The sequence below is a fragment of the Pristiophorus japonicus genome, chromosome 8, assembly GCF_044704955.1.
Source record: "Pristiophorus japonicus isolate sPriJap1 chromosome 8, sPriJap1.hap1, whole genome shotgun sequence".
Lineage (NCBI taxonomy): Eukaryota > Metazoa > Chordata > Chondrichthyes > Pristiophoridae > Pristiophorus > Pristiophorus japonicus.
In genome coordinates, this window is record NC_091984.1 from 125,266,577 (window position 1) to 125,282,677 (window position 16,101).

The window sequence follows — 16,101 nt, forward strand, 5'->3', positions numbered from 1 at the left end:
AAAGTGGTGTTACATTAGCTACCCTCCAGTCCATGGGAACTGATCCAGAGTCGATAGACTGTTGGAAAATGATCACCAATGCATCCAGTATTTCTAGGGCCATTTCCTTAAGTACTCTGGGATGCAGACTATCAGGCCCCGGGGATTTATCAGCCTTCAATCCGATCAATTTCCCTAACATAATTTCCTGCCTAATAAGGATATCCTTCAGTTCCTCCTTCTCACTAGACCCACTGTCCCCTAGTACATTCGGAAGGTTATTTGTGTCTTCCTTCGTGAAGACAGAACCGAAGTATTTGTTCAATTGGTCAGCCATTTCTTTGTTCCCCATTATAAATTCACCTGAATCTGACTGCAAGGGACCTACGTTTGTCTTCACTAATCTTTTTCTCTTCACATACTTATAGAAGCTTTTGCAGTCAGTTTTTATATTCCCTGCTAGCTTCCTCTCGTACTCTATTTTCCCCCTCTTAATTAAACCCTTAGTCCTCCTCTGTTGAATTCTACATTTCTCCCAGTCCTCAGGTTTGTTGCTTTTTCTAGCCAATTTCTATGCCTCTTCCTTGGATTTAACACTATCTTTAATTTCCCTTGTTAGACATGGTTGAGCCATCTTCCCAGTTTTATTTTTACTCCAGACAGGGATGTACATTTGCTAACTTCATCCATGTGATCTTTAAATGTTTGCCATTGCTTATCCACCGTCAACCCTTTGAGTATCGTTTGCCTGTCTATTCTAGCCAATTCACGCCTCATACCGTCGAAGTTACCTTTCCTTAAGTTCAGGACCCTAGTTTCCGAACTAACTGTGTCGCTCTCCATCTTAATAAGGAATTCTACCATATTATGGTCACTTTTCCCCAAGGGGCCTCACACAACAAGATTGCTAATTAGTCCCTTCTCATTACACATCACCCAGTCTAGGATGGCTAGCTCCCTGGTTGGTTTCTCTACATATTGGTCTTGAAAACCATCCCTAATACACTCCAGGAAATCCTCCTCCACCTCATTGCTACCAGTTAGGTTAGCCCAATCAATGTGTAGATTAAAGTCGCCCATGATTATTGCTGTACCTTTATTGCACACATCCCTTATTTTATGTTTGATGCTGTCCCCAACCTCACTACTACTATTTGGTGGTCTATACACAACTCCCACTAGCGTTTTCTGCTCTTTGGAATTCCGCAGCTCCACCCATACCGATTCCACATCATCCAGGCTAATGTCCTTCCTTACTATTGCATTGATTTCATCTTTAACCAGCAACGCCACCCTGCATCCTTTTCCTTTCTGTCTATCCTTCCTAAATGCTGAATACCCTTGGATGCTGAGTTCCCAGCCTTGGTCCCCCTGGAGCCATGTCTCCGTGATGCCAATCACATCGTATCCATTAACTGCTATCTGCGGTCTGAAGCAGAAATGTACATGGACAGGTTAGATGCAGGAAGAATGTCCCCGATGTTGGGGAAGTCCAGAACCAGGGGACACAGTCTAAGGATAAGGGCTAAGCCATTAGGTCTGAGATGAGGAGAAACTTCTTCACTCAGAAAGTTGTTAACCTGTGGAATTCTCTACCGCAGAGAGTTGTTGATGTCAGTTCATTGGATATATTCAAGAAGGAGTTAGATATGGCCCTTACAACAAAAGGGATCAAGGGGTATGGAGAGAAAGCAGGAAAGGGGTACTGAGGTGAATGATCAGCCATGATCTTATTGAATGGTGGTGCAGGCTCGAACGGCCGAATGGCCTACTCCTGCACCTATTTTCTATGTTTCTATGTTTCTATGGCAGAATGTACATGCCGGCTGCTGCTGCACGACCTCAGATAACCCAGAGTCCACCATCAATTGTTAATGCGAGGCAGTTAACATCCTGTTGGCGCTGCAGAGGTGATCATCGGCCCCATCAATGCCGTTTTAAGCACTATGCGTGCAATGGTTGCAGAACAATGGGACACCTCCAATGAATGTGCGGGCGAGCTGCAAACTCTGCAAACCACCACGTTGCAGAGGAAGATTGATCTACTGTAGATCAGGCTGAATTGTAGACTCATACTGAGGAGGCAGAAGTGTACGGGGTAGACACATTTACTACGAAATGTCCACCAATAATGTTGAAAGTTAAACTGAACGGTGTTCCAGTATCTATAGACTGGACACGGGGGCAAGTTAGTACATAACGGGTAAAAAGGCCTTCGACAAGCTGTGGGGCAAAAAGGCACACAGGTCCAAGCTCAGCCTCATTCACACCAAACTAAGGACTTTCACCAAGGAACTAATCCCTGTAATTGGCAGTGCAGAAGTCAAAGTCTCCTATGATGGAGCAGTACTCGAACTTCCGCTGTGGATTGTGCGAGAGGATGGCCGCACGTTGCTTGTCAGAAGCTGGCTGGGAAAAATCCGCTGGAACTGGGATGACATCCGAGCGCTTTCGTCCATCGATGATGCCTCATGTACCCAGGTTCTGAGCAAGTTCCCATCATTGTTTGAGCCAGGCTTTGGAAGCTTCTCGGGGGCAAAAGTGCAGATCCATTTGGTTCCCGGTACACGACCCATCCACCACAAGGCTCGGGCGGTACCGTACTTGATGCGTGAAAAAGTAGAAATGGCGCTGGACAGGCTGCAACGTGAAGGCATCATTGCGGCGGTGGAATTCAACGACTGGGCTAGTCCAATTTTCCCGGTACTCAAGGAGAACGGCACGGTGAGAATTTGTGGGGACTATAAAGTAACAATTAACCGTTTTTCGCTACAGGACCAGTACCCGCTTCCCAAAGCGGACAACCTCTTTGCGACCCAGGCTGGAGGTAAGACATTCACTGAGCTGGACCTGACCTCGGCCTACATGACGCAGGAGCTGGAGGTATCTTCGAAAGGCCTCACCTGCATCAACACGCACCAAGGTCCGTTTATCTACAACCGGTGCCCATTCGGGATTCGGTCGGCCATGGTGATCTTCCAGCGGAACATGGGGAGCCTGCTAAAGTCGGTTCCTTGCACAGTGATCTTCCAGGATGACATATTGGTTATGGGTTGGGACACCATGGAGCACTTGAAGAATCTGGAGGAGGTTCTTAATCGGTTGGATCGCGTGGGGCTCAGGTTAAAATGCTCGAAGTGTGTTTTCCTGGCACAGGATGTCGAGTTCTTGGGAAGGAGAATCGCAGCAGACGACATCAGACCCACCGATGCTAAGACGGAGGCCATCAAGAATGCGCCATGTGACGGAGCTGCGGTCGTTCCTGGGACTCCTTAACTATTTCGGTAATTTCCTACCTGAGTTAAGCACCCTGCTAGAACCCCTACATACTGCGCATGGGAGTCGACTGAGTATGGGGTAATTCACAAGTAACTGCCTTTAAGAAAGCCAGAAATCTGTTGTGTTCTAACAAATTGCTTGTCCTGTACAACCCTTGTAAACGATTAATGCTAGCTTGCGATGAGTTGTCATACAGTCGGATGTGCGTTACAACAGGCTAATGAATCGGGGATTTTGCAACCGGTCACTTATGCGTCCAGTAGTTTGTCCAAGGCCGAAAGGGCCTACAGCATGATTGAAAAAGAGGCTCTGGTGTGCGTCTAAGGGGGTTAAAAAAAATGCACCAGTACTTATTTGGCCTCAAGTTTGAGCTTGAAGCTGACCACAAGCCGCTCATATCGCTGCTGTCTGAGAGCTAAGGGATTAATACAATGTCTCTGCCCGCATCCAAAGATGGGCGCTCATGCTGTCGGCGTACAACTATGTAATCCGCCACAGACCGGGTACAGAAATATGAGCAGATGCTCTCAGTCGGCTGCCATTGCCCACCACCACCACCAGCCAGCGGACTTGCTCATGGTCATGGAGTCATTCAAGAACGAGAAGTCCCCCGTTACGGTCCACCAGGTCAGGACCTGGACTAGCCAGGATCCTTTACTGTCCTTGGTAAAACACTGTGTCCTCCATGGGAGCTGGTCCGGTGTCCCAGTGGAGATGCAGAAGGCGATTAAGCCGTTCCACAGACGCAAAGACGAGTTGTCCCTGCGGGCGGACTGTCTATTGTGGGGCAACCTTGTGGTCTTGCCCAAGAAAGGCAGAGATACGTTTATATGTGAACTGCACAGCACCCACCCAGGCATCGTAATGATGAAAGCCCATAGCCAGATCCCATGTGTGGTGGCCCGGCATCGACTCAGATTTAGTCATGCCTGTGCCAGTGCAACACTTGCTCTCAGCTGAACAATGCACCCAGAGAGGCACCGCTAAGTTTGTGGTCGTAGCCCTCAAAACCGTCGTCGAGAATCCATATGGACTATGTGGGCCCATTTCTAGGCAAAATGTTTTTGGTTGTCGTGGACGCTTACTCAAAATGGATTGAACTTGCAATAATGTTTGTAAGCACGTCCATGGCCACCATTGAAAGCCTATGAGCTATGTTTGCTCACACGGTTTGCCCAATGTCCTAGTCAGCGACAATAGACCGTGCTTCACCAGTGCTGAATTCAAGGAATTCATGACCTGCAACAGGATCAAACACATCACATCTGCACCGTTCAAGCCCGCATCCAACAGCCATGCAGAACGGGCAGTTCAGACCATCAAGCAAAGCTTGAAACGTGTGTCGGAAGGCTTCCTGCAAACACGCCTGTCCCGAGTCCTGCTCAGCTACCGCACCAGACCCCACTCACTCACCGGGGTTCCCCCAGCTGAGCTGCTCATGAAAAGGGCGTTTAAAACAAGGCTCTCTCTCGTCCACCCTGATCTCCATGATCATGTGGAGGGCAAGCGGCATCAACAAAGTGTGTACCATGACCGCGCAAATTTGTCACCCGATATTGAGATCAACGATCCTGTGTTTGTGCTCAATTATGGACATGGTTCAAAATGGCTCGCTGGCATGGTCACAGCCAATGAGGGGAGTAGGGTGTTTCAGGTCAAAGTGCCCAATGGACAAACGCACAGAAAACATTTGGACCAAATCAAGTCGCGGTTCACCAACAGCTACGAACAACCCGAAGAGGACACTACCAACTTTGACCCTCCAACACACACACAAGTGGCAACTGACATCATGGTTGACCATGAAACTGAACTCATCAGCCCCAGCAGCCCGGCAAGGCCGGTAGCCCAACACCCCAGTGAAGAACTGACCAACCCACTCACACCCGCATTTGTGCCGAGACGATCGACAAGGGAGCGTAAAGCCCCAGATCGTCCCACCTTGTAAATAAGTGTACTGTTGACTTCATGGGGGAGTGATGTTATGTATTTAACCCTTTGTAACCTGCATGACACCTGACCACCAGAGGGCCCACCTGTTACATAGTATATAAGCAGGCCACCCACAAGGTATCTGCACTCTGGAATCTTATTAAAGGAGCTAAGGTCACACTTGCTCATTGTACACAGTACTCAGTTTCCACCTTTATTGTGAGTGTACTAACCGCCCCATCAATCTACTCTCAATGATCAGCAAAGTGATGGAAGGTTTAGTCAACACTGCTATTAAGCGGCACTTACCAATAATGTGCTCACTGTTGCTCAATTTGGGTTCTGTCAGGGCCACTCTGCTCCAGAAGTCATTACAGCCTTGGGCCAAACAGGGACAAAAGAGCTGAATTCCAGAGGTGAGGTGACAGTGACTGCCCTTGGCATCAAGGTAGCATTTGACCGAGTGTGGCATCAAGAAGCCCGAGTAAAATTGAAGTCAATGGGTATCAGGGGGGAAACTCTCTACTGGCTGGAGTCATACCAAGCACAAAGGAAGATGGTTGTGGTTGATGGAGGTCAATCAACTCAGCCCCAATTCATCACTGTAGGAGTTCCTCACGGCAGTGTCCTTGGCCCAATCATCTTCAGTTGCTTCATCAATGACCTTCCCTCCATCATAAGGTCAGAAGTGGGGATGTTTGCTGATGACTGCACAGTGTTCAGTGCCATTCGCAACTCCTCAGTTAATGAAGCAGTCCGTACCCGCATGCAGCAAGACCTGGACAACATTCGGGCTTTGGCTAAGAAGTGGCAAGTAACATGAGTGCCACACAAATGCTAGGCAATGACTAACTGCAACAAGCAAGAGTCTAACCACTGCCCCTTGACATTCAACGGCATTACCATCACCAAATCCCCCACCATCAACATCCTGGAGTTCATCATTGACCAGAAACTTAACTGGACCAGCCACATAAATACTGTGGCAACAAGAGCAGGTCAGAGGCTGGGTACTCTGCAGCACATGTCTCACCTCCTGACTCTCCAAAGCCTTTCCACTATCTACAACGCACAAGTCAGGAGTGTGATGAAATACTCTCCACTTGCCTGGATGCGTGCAGCTCCAACAACACTCAAGAAGCTCGTCACAATCCAGAACAAAGCAGCCCGCTTGATAGACACCCCATCCACCACCTTCAACATTCATTCCCTCCATCACCGACGCACCGTGGCTGCAGTGTGTACATCTACAGGATGCACTGCAGCAACTCGCCAAGGCTTCTTCAGCAGCACCTTCCAAACCCATGAACTCTACCACCTAGCAGGACAAGGGCAGCAGGCACAAGGGAGCACCATCACCTGCAAGGTCCCCTCCAAGTTACACACCGTCCTACTTGGAAATAGATCGCCGTTCCTTCATTGTTGCTGGGTTAAAATCCTGGCACTCCCTCCCTGACAGCACTGTAGGAGTTCCTTCACCACAAGGACTGCAGTGGTTCAAGAAGCCGCTCAGCGCCACCTTCTCGAGGGCAATTAGGGATGGGCAATAAATGCTAGCCTTGCCAGTGATGCCCACATCCCATGAACGAATTTTTACAAAGCCCCTTAAGCCTGCTCTGCCATGCAATTAGACCATGGCTGATCTGCGCCTCAGCTCCATTTATCTGACCTTATGCCACATCACTTGGAGCAAATTGTACTGCTCTTAGCTGTACTGCACATATGCTAGAGTGGACTTAAAACTACTGCATCAGATAGCAGTAAATAGTTCCTTTTATCAGGTATATTCTGTATAAGGTTTGGCACTGAGACGCATGCATGCCTTACAGCATCAAAAGAGAGTTGCAATCTGTGAGCTAGTGTACAGTAATGTCTCGCAGACAGTCATTCCAGTAGAGTGAATGATTCCCTCCTGCAACACACATAAACCACACAGTACCAGACAGGAGTGGGTTCCATTCACTCACTGTTTACAGAATTGATTGGACACTTAGTCACACAAGAGCACCAGATTGGATTGAGTTGTTCTCTTTTACCCAGTGTAAGCTGTGCACATAAAGCAACTGATACCAAGTCACATGGAAGCCGTAAGTAAATCCCTTCCAATTTATGTTTCTTTTAAAGATTAAAACCTTGCAAGGTTTGCATTCAAAGGGTAACAGATCCACAGAAAACAGCTCCATGACCAATTAATTACAATAGAATACACACTGAGGAGCCAAGTATGTGTCTTTCTTTTTATTTCATGTTCCAGATGTGGGCGTTGCTGGCAAGGCCGGCATTTATTAACCCTCCCTAGTGGCCCTGAAAAGATGGTGTTGGGCCACCTTTGTGACCTGCTGCTAGTCTGTATTTTTGCAGTGGGTTTGTTGCAACTGAGTGTCTTGCTAGACCATTTTAGAGGGGACTTTAGAGTCAACCATGTTGGTGTGGGACTGGAGTCACATATAGGCCGGACTGGGTAAGGATGGCAGGATTCCTTCCCTAAAGGGCCTTGGTGAACCATTTATTATGACAATTTGACAAATTCCGATTTTTACTGATACTGGCTTTTTATTTACAGATTTTTAGAAAATTAACTCAAATTCTCAAACTGCCACGGTGTGATTTGAAGTCACATTCTCTAGATTATTAGTCCAGACCTCTGGACCACTAGTTCAGTAACATAACCACTGCACTACTGTGGGGTAGTCCCACCAAAATTGTGACCTCTTTTTTTGTTTTCCCGACGTGGGCAATGCTGACAAGGCTAGCCCCTTGAAGAGTGATTGTTAGTATAACTGAGTGGCCGAGGCCACTTCAGTGGACAGTAAGAGTCAACTGTGTAATGTCACGTATGTAGTGAAAGACGCTGTATCTGTGTGTCCACGACATTCATTATGAGAAAGAATTTACAATACAGAAAGAGGCCATTCGGCCCCAATGGTCTGTTCCGTTGTTTATGCATAACACAAGGACCTCCTCACCCCCCACAACTCACCCTGTCAGCATACCCTCCTATTCCTTTCTCCCTCATGTGTTTATCTAGCTTCCCATTGAATGCGTTTATGCTCATCGCCTCAACCACTCCCTGCGGTAGCGAGTTTCACATTCTCACCACTCTCTGGGTAAAGAGGTTACTGCTGAACTCCCTGTTGGATTTATCTGACATTTATGGCCCCAGAAAGAAAGCCCACCATAAAGAGGGACACAATCTATGCACTCAATGCCTGAACAGGCAGCTTACCCCATTCTTGTTGTTCAGCACATCCACATAAGTGTTGTAGGAGATTTGTGCCTCGCCAATATGTGCCAGCCAGGCCTCAGTGGTCTGAAGCAACTTCATGACAAACGGTCGTCCAGGAAAGAACTGGAGAAAGAAAGAAAGGTATTTTAACAACTATTCAAAAAAAAACCCCACATTCTTCTTTGGTCGCAAATTCTAGACATCCTCCACACATTTGGCGAGAATGCCACACACTGACCATGAAAGCCCATTTGGCCCATTCGCCTAAAAGGAGAAGTCAACAATCACCTCATTCAGGCATCCACCTGGCTTGTGTGTGAGGTATAGGTACCCAGTGTAAGCACCAAGCAGTCCCCCATCAGTCTCAATGTACGAGGTATGTTCCCTCCGACCTCACAATATGCCTTTAATCACGGAACTGCATCCCATAGAGCACTGACATGGCATTTTCCAATTCCCACACCAGCTATCCTCAGATCCCCCTGGGTAAATTTTATTTAGAATCCTTTACAGTCGGGAAATAGCTGACGAACTGATTGTGAATAATGGCAGTTGGCAGCCTGTTTGAGTGTGCAGTCTGTTAACTCATTCACACAAATACTCCTCAGCTCATCAGGGCAAATTACATGTTTGAAGTTTATACAATGGATGAATACAAAGCATTACGGAAACCATATACCGTGCACTGCATCTGTCTGTGGTCATGATGTGTACAGAAAGATATAGAAGTGTCTTTCACCAACTTGATATTGAGGACCACTACTCCGAACAATACCTTGCTCAAGATCCACTTTCAGGAACGCTTAACATGGCATACACCAAAGAGTGATGGGACATAGGCCTGTGCCTGAGATTCCATATTTCACAAATGTGTAACCTGGAGATTGTTATGTGGAGGTCAGGAATATCCCTACAGGAAGAGGATGGGGAAAGAAAATGACAGGACTGCTGGTTCCATAGTTTTGAACACAATTTTTGATGGGATAGCCAAATCTCCTATTGACATTCCCTTGCTTTCTCTCATTGGGCATTTGACAAACACAGAAACCCATCACCATATTAACAGTCTCCAAACTGCGCTACAGAAGAACGCATTAAGATTGAACTTCCATTTGACAGATATCAAGTACCCGCTCTCCCTTCCCCCCTCCCCCAATAGGGCCACACCGCACTTATCCAAGTCTAGAGACCCCAATTTGTGTGCAAGATCATCATCATCATCATAGGCAGTCTATCAAAATCGAGGAAGACTTGCTTCCACTCCAAAAGTGAGTTCTCAGGTGACTGAACAGTCCAATACAGGAATTACAGTCTCTGTCACAGGTGGGACAGACACTGGTTGAAGGAAAGGGTGGGTGGGGAGTCTGCTGCATGCTCCTTCCGCTGCCTGCGCTTGTTCTCTGCATGCTCTCGGCGACAAGACTCGAGGTGCTCAGCGCCCTCCCGGATGCTCTTCCTCCACTTAGGGCGGTCTTTGGCCAGGGACTCAGGTGTTGCTGGGGATGTTGCACTCGGCCGTCCGTCAGCTCAAGAACAAAAAGGCAACGGGGGCGGATGGCATCCCCGCTGAGGCACTAAAGTATGGCGGCGATGCACTATTGGAACGAATGCATGACCTCATCTCTCTCATCTGGAAGGAGGAGAGCATGCCGGGAGATCTCAGAGATGCAGTAATTGTGACCATCTTTAAAAAAGGGGACAAGTCCGACTGCAGCAGCTACAGAGGAATCTCCCTGCTGAGTGCAAGATACTTTGCTACTGACACCCACCTTAGAGATGAGCAAGCCAGCAGCAATGAGTTATACTATTGCCTTGCACCACTCTGGACATAGACGCTGAGAGGATGTTTCCCCTCGCGGGAGAATCTAGAACTAGGGGGCATCATTTCAGAATAAGAGGCCGTCCATTTAAGACGGAGGTGAGGAGGAATGTTTTCTCTCAGAAGGTCGTAAATCTTTGGAATTCGCTACCCCAGAGAGTAGTGGAAGCTGAGTCATTCAATATATTCAAGGTTGAGATGGACAAGGTTGAGATAAAAAAAGTGCATGTTTTTTTTAAGGCCCATGTGACGTGCGTTAAGTGCATCGTTTCAGGGTATTGTTTTTAAAAGTTTCAAAAATTGCACACTATTTATTTTGTAAATGTGCCAAAGTTGAATGTTTTGAGCATCCATTTTTGAACTACAGGGGAGTCAAGCGTTGTGGGGAGCAGGCAAGAAAGTGGAGTTGAGAACAAGATCAGATTGGCCATGATATTACTGAATGGCTGAGCAGCCTCGAGGGGCCATATGGCCTACTCCTGCTCCTATTTCTCATGTTCTTATGTTCTTATGGACTAAGCAGAGCTGAGTGTGCACCTGGGGGTAGAGTGCATGCTTAGTTGCACTGATATCTGCAGCGCAAATCACCCCAAATCAACCAAACTAGTGCAAAAGATTGTGGAATTTCGAGGGCAAATTCCATTCAGCAAAAACGGAGTTTTCACAATTTTTCGCATTGATTTAAAAAACATTGTGCTGGAAGCTGGCCCCGCCCACAAAAACTGGCCACACCCTCATATTGAATTCATCACCATGGTGAGTTTCTGCTAATTGTGCCTGTTTGCAGGCCTTTGAGGAGGTTCTTAAAACAAAGTTACTTTTTTCAGGCGCAAGGACACTAATAGGCATGTTTTAAAGCTTTTAAATATTACAAATATTTAATTTACTCAGAAACGGACTACTATACACCAATGAAATGGTTCTGTATAGTTTTAAAAAGTTATTTTCAGTCATTTAAATTCGGGTTACTCAGAGGTGGTGAACTAGACACTTATTAAATATGTTTATTTTTTGAGATAAACTCATTTTCAGCTGTACAACAACAACTTGTATTTATATAACGCCTTTAACGTAATAAAACGTCGCAAGGTGCTTCACAGCAGTGTTATAAGACAAAACAAATATATTTGACACCGAGCCACATAAGAAGATATTACAGCAGATGAACAAAAACTTGGTCAAAGAATTAGGTTTTAAGGAGGGTCTTAAAGGAGGAAGGAGAGGTAGCGAGGTGGAGAGGTTTAGGGAGGGAGTTCCAGAGCTTGGGTCCCAGGCAGCTGAAGACATGACCACCGATGGTTTAACAGTTATAATCAGGGATGCTCCAGAGGGCAGAATTTGAGTATTAATAAAACTGCACCAGGTTACCACTCTTAAATATATCAAGGATTTTTTTTTAAACTAAAAATTAGATTAAAATGATGTTCTAAAACGCTGCCCAATTGCGCTGGTTCGTGGACAATTTTATATTTTTGTGTTTATGCAACTAAGTTCGAGCGGAAACTTGAACCATAAAATCAATTCGGAAAACTAGCCCAATTTTGAACGCCATTTGTGTGTAGATTGCCAAATGTGGTCAAAGCAGAAACTCTTATACCCTGGTTCTAAATCTTCGGAATCGTTTACATGGTTTTGCTGAGCACACACCCTTGACGACAGGGTCACTGGTTGCGGCAGCGAAAAGCTCGTGTCACGATAAAAAGTCACACGCAGTGGAGGCCGAGATGTTTTGGCACAGGAGGAGGCAATTCAGCCCACGGTGATTACATCACACGAATGACATCACGGTGCTGTCCATTTGAAACCACGCGAGAGGGGTAAGGAAAAGCATTCCACGTGAGGGCCAACACTATACACCTCTCTCAGCACCCCTCCTGCCAGGAGCTTGGCAAAGCACGGACTGCGGAAGGCCTCATGTTTCCTCACCATCAGCACGCCAGGCTTTGGCACTTCAACGTGCTGCACCATTTATCCAGAGAAACAAAAGAGAGCCACCTGGGGCACAGGGCGATACGAATTTCCATTTTTTGTTGGATTTATTTTTTTAAATCCCATTTTGTTTCGACAGTTCCTGGATCTTCTCCCCGCCTCCCACAATGAGGAAATTCTTGTCGTTTCCTATTTGTATTCCGCTGGTGACCACGCTAAACACTCAGCTCTGGACCGAGATAAAATCACGTCTGCTTCAATCCAACAACCACGGCCTCCAAGGACCCAGAAAATCTACTTCTGTTCAATAACTGCAACTAAAATTCAATTAGAGACAAACACCATGGGATCTGGGAACGCTCGCCACAAGAGGGTAAAAACAAGATTACCACGGCTTACTGAGCAGCCTCCTTCCTCCCCGGCGGCCTACGCCTCAGCCCGTGACGGAGCCAGCGGCCTCAGTCTGAGCTGCTCCTCACTGGAGATGCTTTAATAGGATTTCAAAATCTTTCACAGGGCAACTCACACCCCTATAGAGATGTGTTTTTACATTCAAATTATTGTTTAATTCAAATTTTTTTTTAGTGCAGGAATAGACTAATTGTTTCTTGCTGGTAAACCCTTCACATGCACACACACACACACACACACACACACACACAAATACTCACACACAGACAGCACACATACACAGGCAGCACACACACAGATAAACACACACACACAGATACAGACACACACACAGACAGGCATACACAGATAAACACACACACATACACATAGATATACACACATGCATACAGATACACACATACGCAGACAGGCACACACAGGTACCCACACACACAGATACACACACACACACACATATACACACACACATTGTGTACAAACAGTGAATGCAAATATGTGATTTTATCTCGGTCCAGCCAGAGATGAGTGTTTAGAGTGGTCACCAGCAGAAGATTGTATAAATATGCATGAATATACACATGCTTATTAAAAAAGGAATGGGAGCCCAGGAGAATAGTTATTATTCTAAGTGCACCCTCTGACTTCAACGATAAAAGAAACATGTATGAAATCATAAGAACATGCCACCATTTTTTGAAAAAAAAGTCAGAATGCCCCCATTTTGAATCTGCTTCCTCCCAGCTTTGATGTCAGTGAGGGGGGAGCAGCCCACTCATCCTGGAGCTGCCCCACTCGGGTCCAAGCTGCTCACAGCCTCGGGTTTGCTAGCTGATCCCGAGCTGACTCCTGCAGCCACTTCCCCGTCCCACGTCAGCCAGCACTCTGAAAACAGTACACTTCGATCATCAAAATATTTGTAATTGCTGAAAATGAGCTCTTTCTGCAGCCCCCCACTTTTAAGTCCTCTCCCAATTGGCTCCCCTTCCTCCCTTGAAGGTGTTGCATTGAAATGTAGTACAGCTCTAGAGAGGCCAGATGTACCTCCTCCATTACCTCACCCGAGTGAATATTCTTCATGTAAAAGCCAGACAGTGGGTGTCGAGAGGCTATTTTTCTCAATGGGTGTGGTCAGGTACACCCCAGGAAGCTTGAAGCAGCCCACGGCTGACAATCACACACGCACCTTCCAGGGGAGGTTACCGGACAGCAGTGAGGATCTGCAACTCTGGCCGATTTTCCTCCCAACTGTTGTGTATGTATAACATAAATATATATCCTGTACACTCAATGTACAGTTACATAAGACCACTGGATGTATCGTCACACTATATACACTATGCCTGTACCACCAGAGGGTGCAACTGGTGGAGACTTAGGGGTCACCTGTACACTACAGGTAACCAGGTATAAAAGGGAGCTCACCATACTGTACCCTCACTTAGGAGCTGCAATAAATGGACTACGGTCACAACAGTTCAAGTACAATACCTTACCTCATGGAATCATTACTAGAGTGCTTGCAGACACAATACCAACACTTCGGCAAAGGCTGTGGAGGCCAATATCACCACAGTTGCCTGGTTGAGATCACGTCTATCATCATTAAACTGGGGACTGAATCAGGGGCTTCCTCATCTGTGTGGCTCAGTATCCACGGTGGGCAGTGCGTTTAATGTCCGGGGCAATGAGGACTATGTTTTCAAAAGTGGCCGATTAGCAAGTCCCTAAGGTGCCCCACAGTACCAGCCCTTAGCAGTACGGCTGCGTAATAACACTTGTTGTTTGTGTTGTTGCACCAACACTTTGCACTTACATAAAGTACCTTTAATGCAATAAGCATCCCAAGGTGCTTCATAGAGGAGAAGCCAACGGTATGAGAGTTAGGGGACATTTGAGAAGCCGAGTCAGGAGGTAATGAAAGCTGCACTGAGGCAGGGGGACAGGCAAGCAATGTGTGGAGGTGAAAGTAAGTGGGCTCGGTAGGATATAGGGCTTAAAGCTCAGTTCAGGTTCAAACACGAATCTACTGGATACAGCGGAAAGGGACTTCACACAGACAGGGAACTATCCTGTGTTTGCAACAATCTTGACTGAGTAAATGTTGATTACAGACATAAAATATTGATGTATTTTCCCAACTTCTGGTACAAAGGGATGACTCAATAGTAATCTGTTGAATACAAATTTACTACGATTGCAATTGGGAGCTGAATTACTCAGTCTCGATTTTTTTTTACTGAGAAACATCAGTGAGAGGGCAATGTCTACTGTGCAGGACACCCTGAAGAAATAAAATCAAGCAGAGTGGTTCGCTGAAGCCAAACTTGGCCTTTCAAAACCTGTAGTGGGAAGAAGGGAAGACTGAGGCAGGGAAGGAGTTCCTGGGAAAGAATGAGCAGGAAGTGATTCAACGAGTCTTGACTTCAGCACAGTGATGATGATACATAGAGGACAATATGTAGGAATGTGGCACTTGCAGCTTCGGAGGAACAGGAGAGGAAAATCAAAAAGCAGCAATGAGCGCAGTGTAAGCATTCTGCAAAAACATGCTGGGGGACGTCGAATGTGTTTGGTGAAACAACTCGTTCAGTGCACTGAATGGGAAAGCTGATCAGCCTTACATGGTATTGTAAGCCTATTTTAATGCTAACATAGAAACATAGAAAATAGGAGCAGTAGTAGGCCATTCGGCCCTTCGAGTCTGCACCGCCATTCAATATGATCATGGCTGATCCTCTATCTCAACATCATATTCCCACTTTTTCCCCATACCCCTTGATGCCTTTTGTTTCTAAAAAGCTATCCATCTCCCTCTTAAATATATTCAGTGACTTGGCCTCCACAGCCTTCTGTGATAGAGAATTTCACATATTCACCATCCTCTGAGTGAAAACATTTCTCCTCATCTCAGTCCTAAATTTCCTATCCTGTATCCTGAGACTGTGACTCCTTGTTCTAGACTTCCCAGCCAGGGGAAACATCCTCCCCGCATCCAGTCTATCCAACCCAGTCAGAATTTTATACGTTTCAATGTGATCCCCTCTCATTCTTCTAAACTCTAGTGAGTACAGGCCTAGTCAACCCAATCTCTCCTCATATGACAGTCCTGCCATCCCAGGAATCAGTCTAGTGAACCTTCGCTGCACTCACTCTATGGTAAGTATATAATTTCTTCGGTAAGGAGACCAAAACTGCACACAATACTCCAGGTACAGTCTCACCAAGGCCCTGTATAACCATAGTAAGACATCCTTGCTCCTGTACTCAAATCCTCTTGCAATGAAGGCCAACATACCATTTGCCTTCCTAACTGCTTGCTGCACCTGCATGTTTGCTTTCAATGACTGGTGTACAAGGACACCCAGGTCCCTCTGTACATCGACACTTCCCAACATCACCATTTAAATAATACTTTGTCCTTATGTTTTTCCTACCAAAGTGGATAACTTCACATTTATCCACGGTTTACTGCATCTGCCATGTGTTTGCCCACTCACTCAACCGATCTAAATCGCCTTGCAGT

At 46.3% G+C, this 16,101-nt stretch overlaps 1 protein-coding gene across 1 annotated transcript in view; it reads right to left on the minus strand.

Moving 5' to 3' along the window:
* Positions 1-16,101, minus strand: part of qsox1 (quiescin Q6 sulfhydryl oxidase 1) — a 175,188-nt gene that overhangs the window by 30,092 nt on the left and 128,995 nt on the right. The window contains exon 9 of the mRNA XM_070886224.1: positions 8,417-8,539. Within this exon, the coding sequence (XP_070742325.1) occupies positions 8,417-8,539 (123 nt within the window). The remainder of the gene's footprint in view (positions 1-8,416; positions 8,540-16,101) is intronic.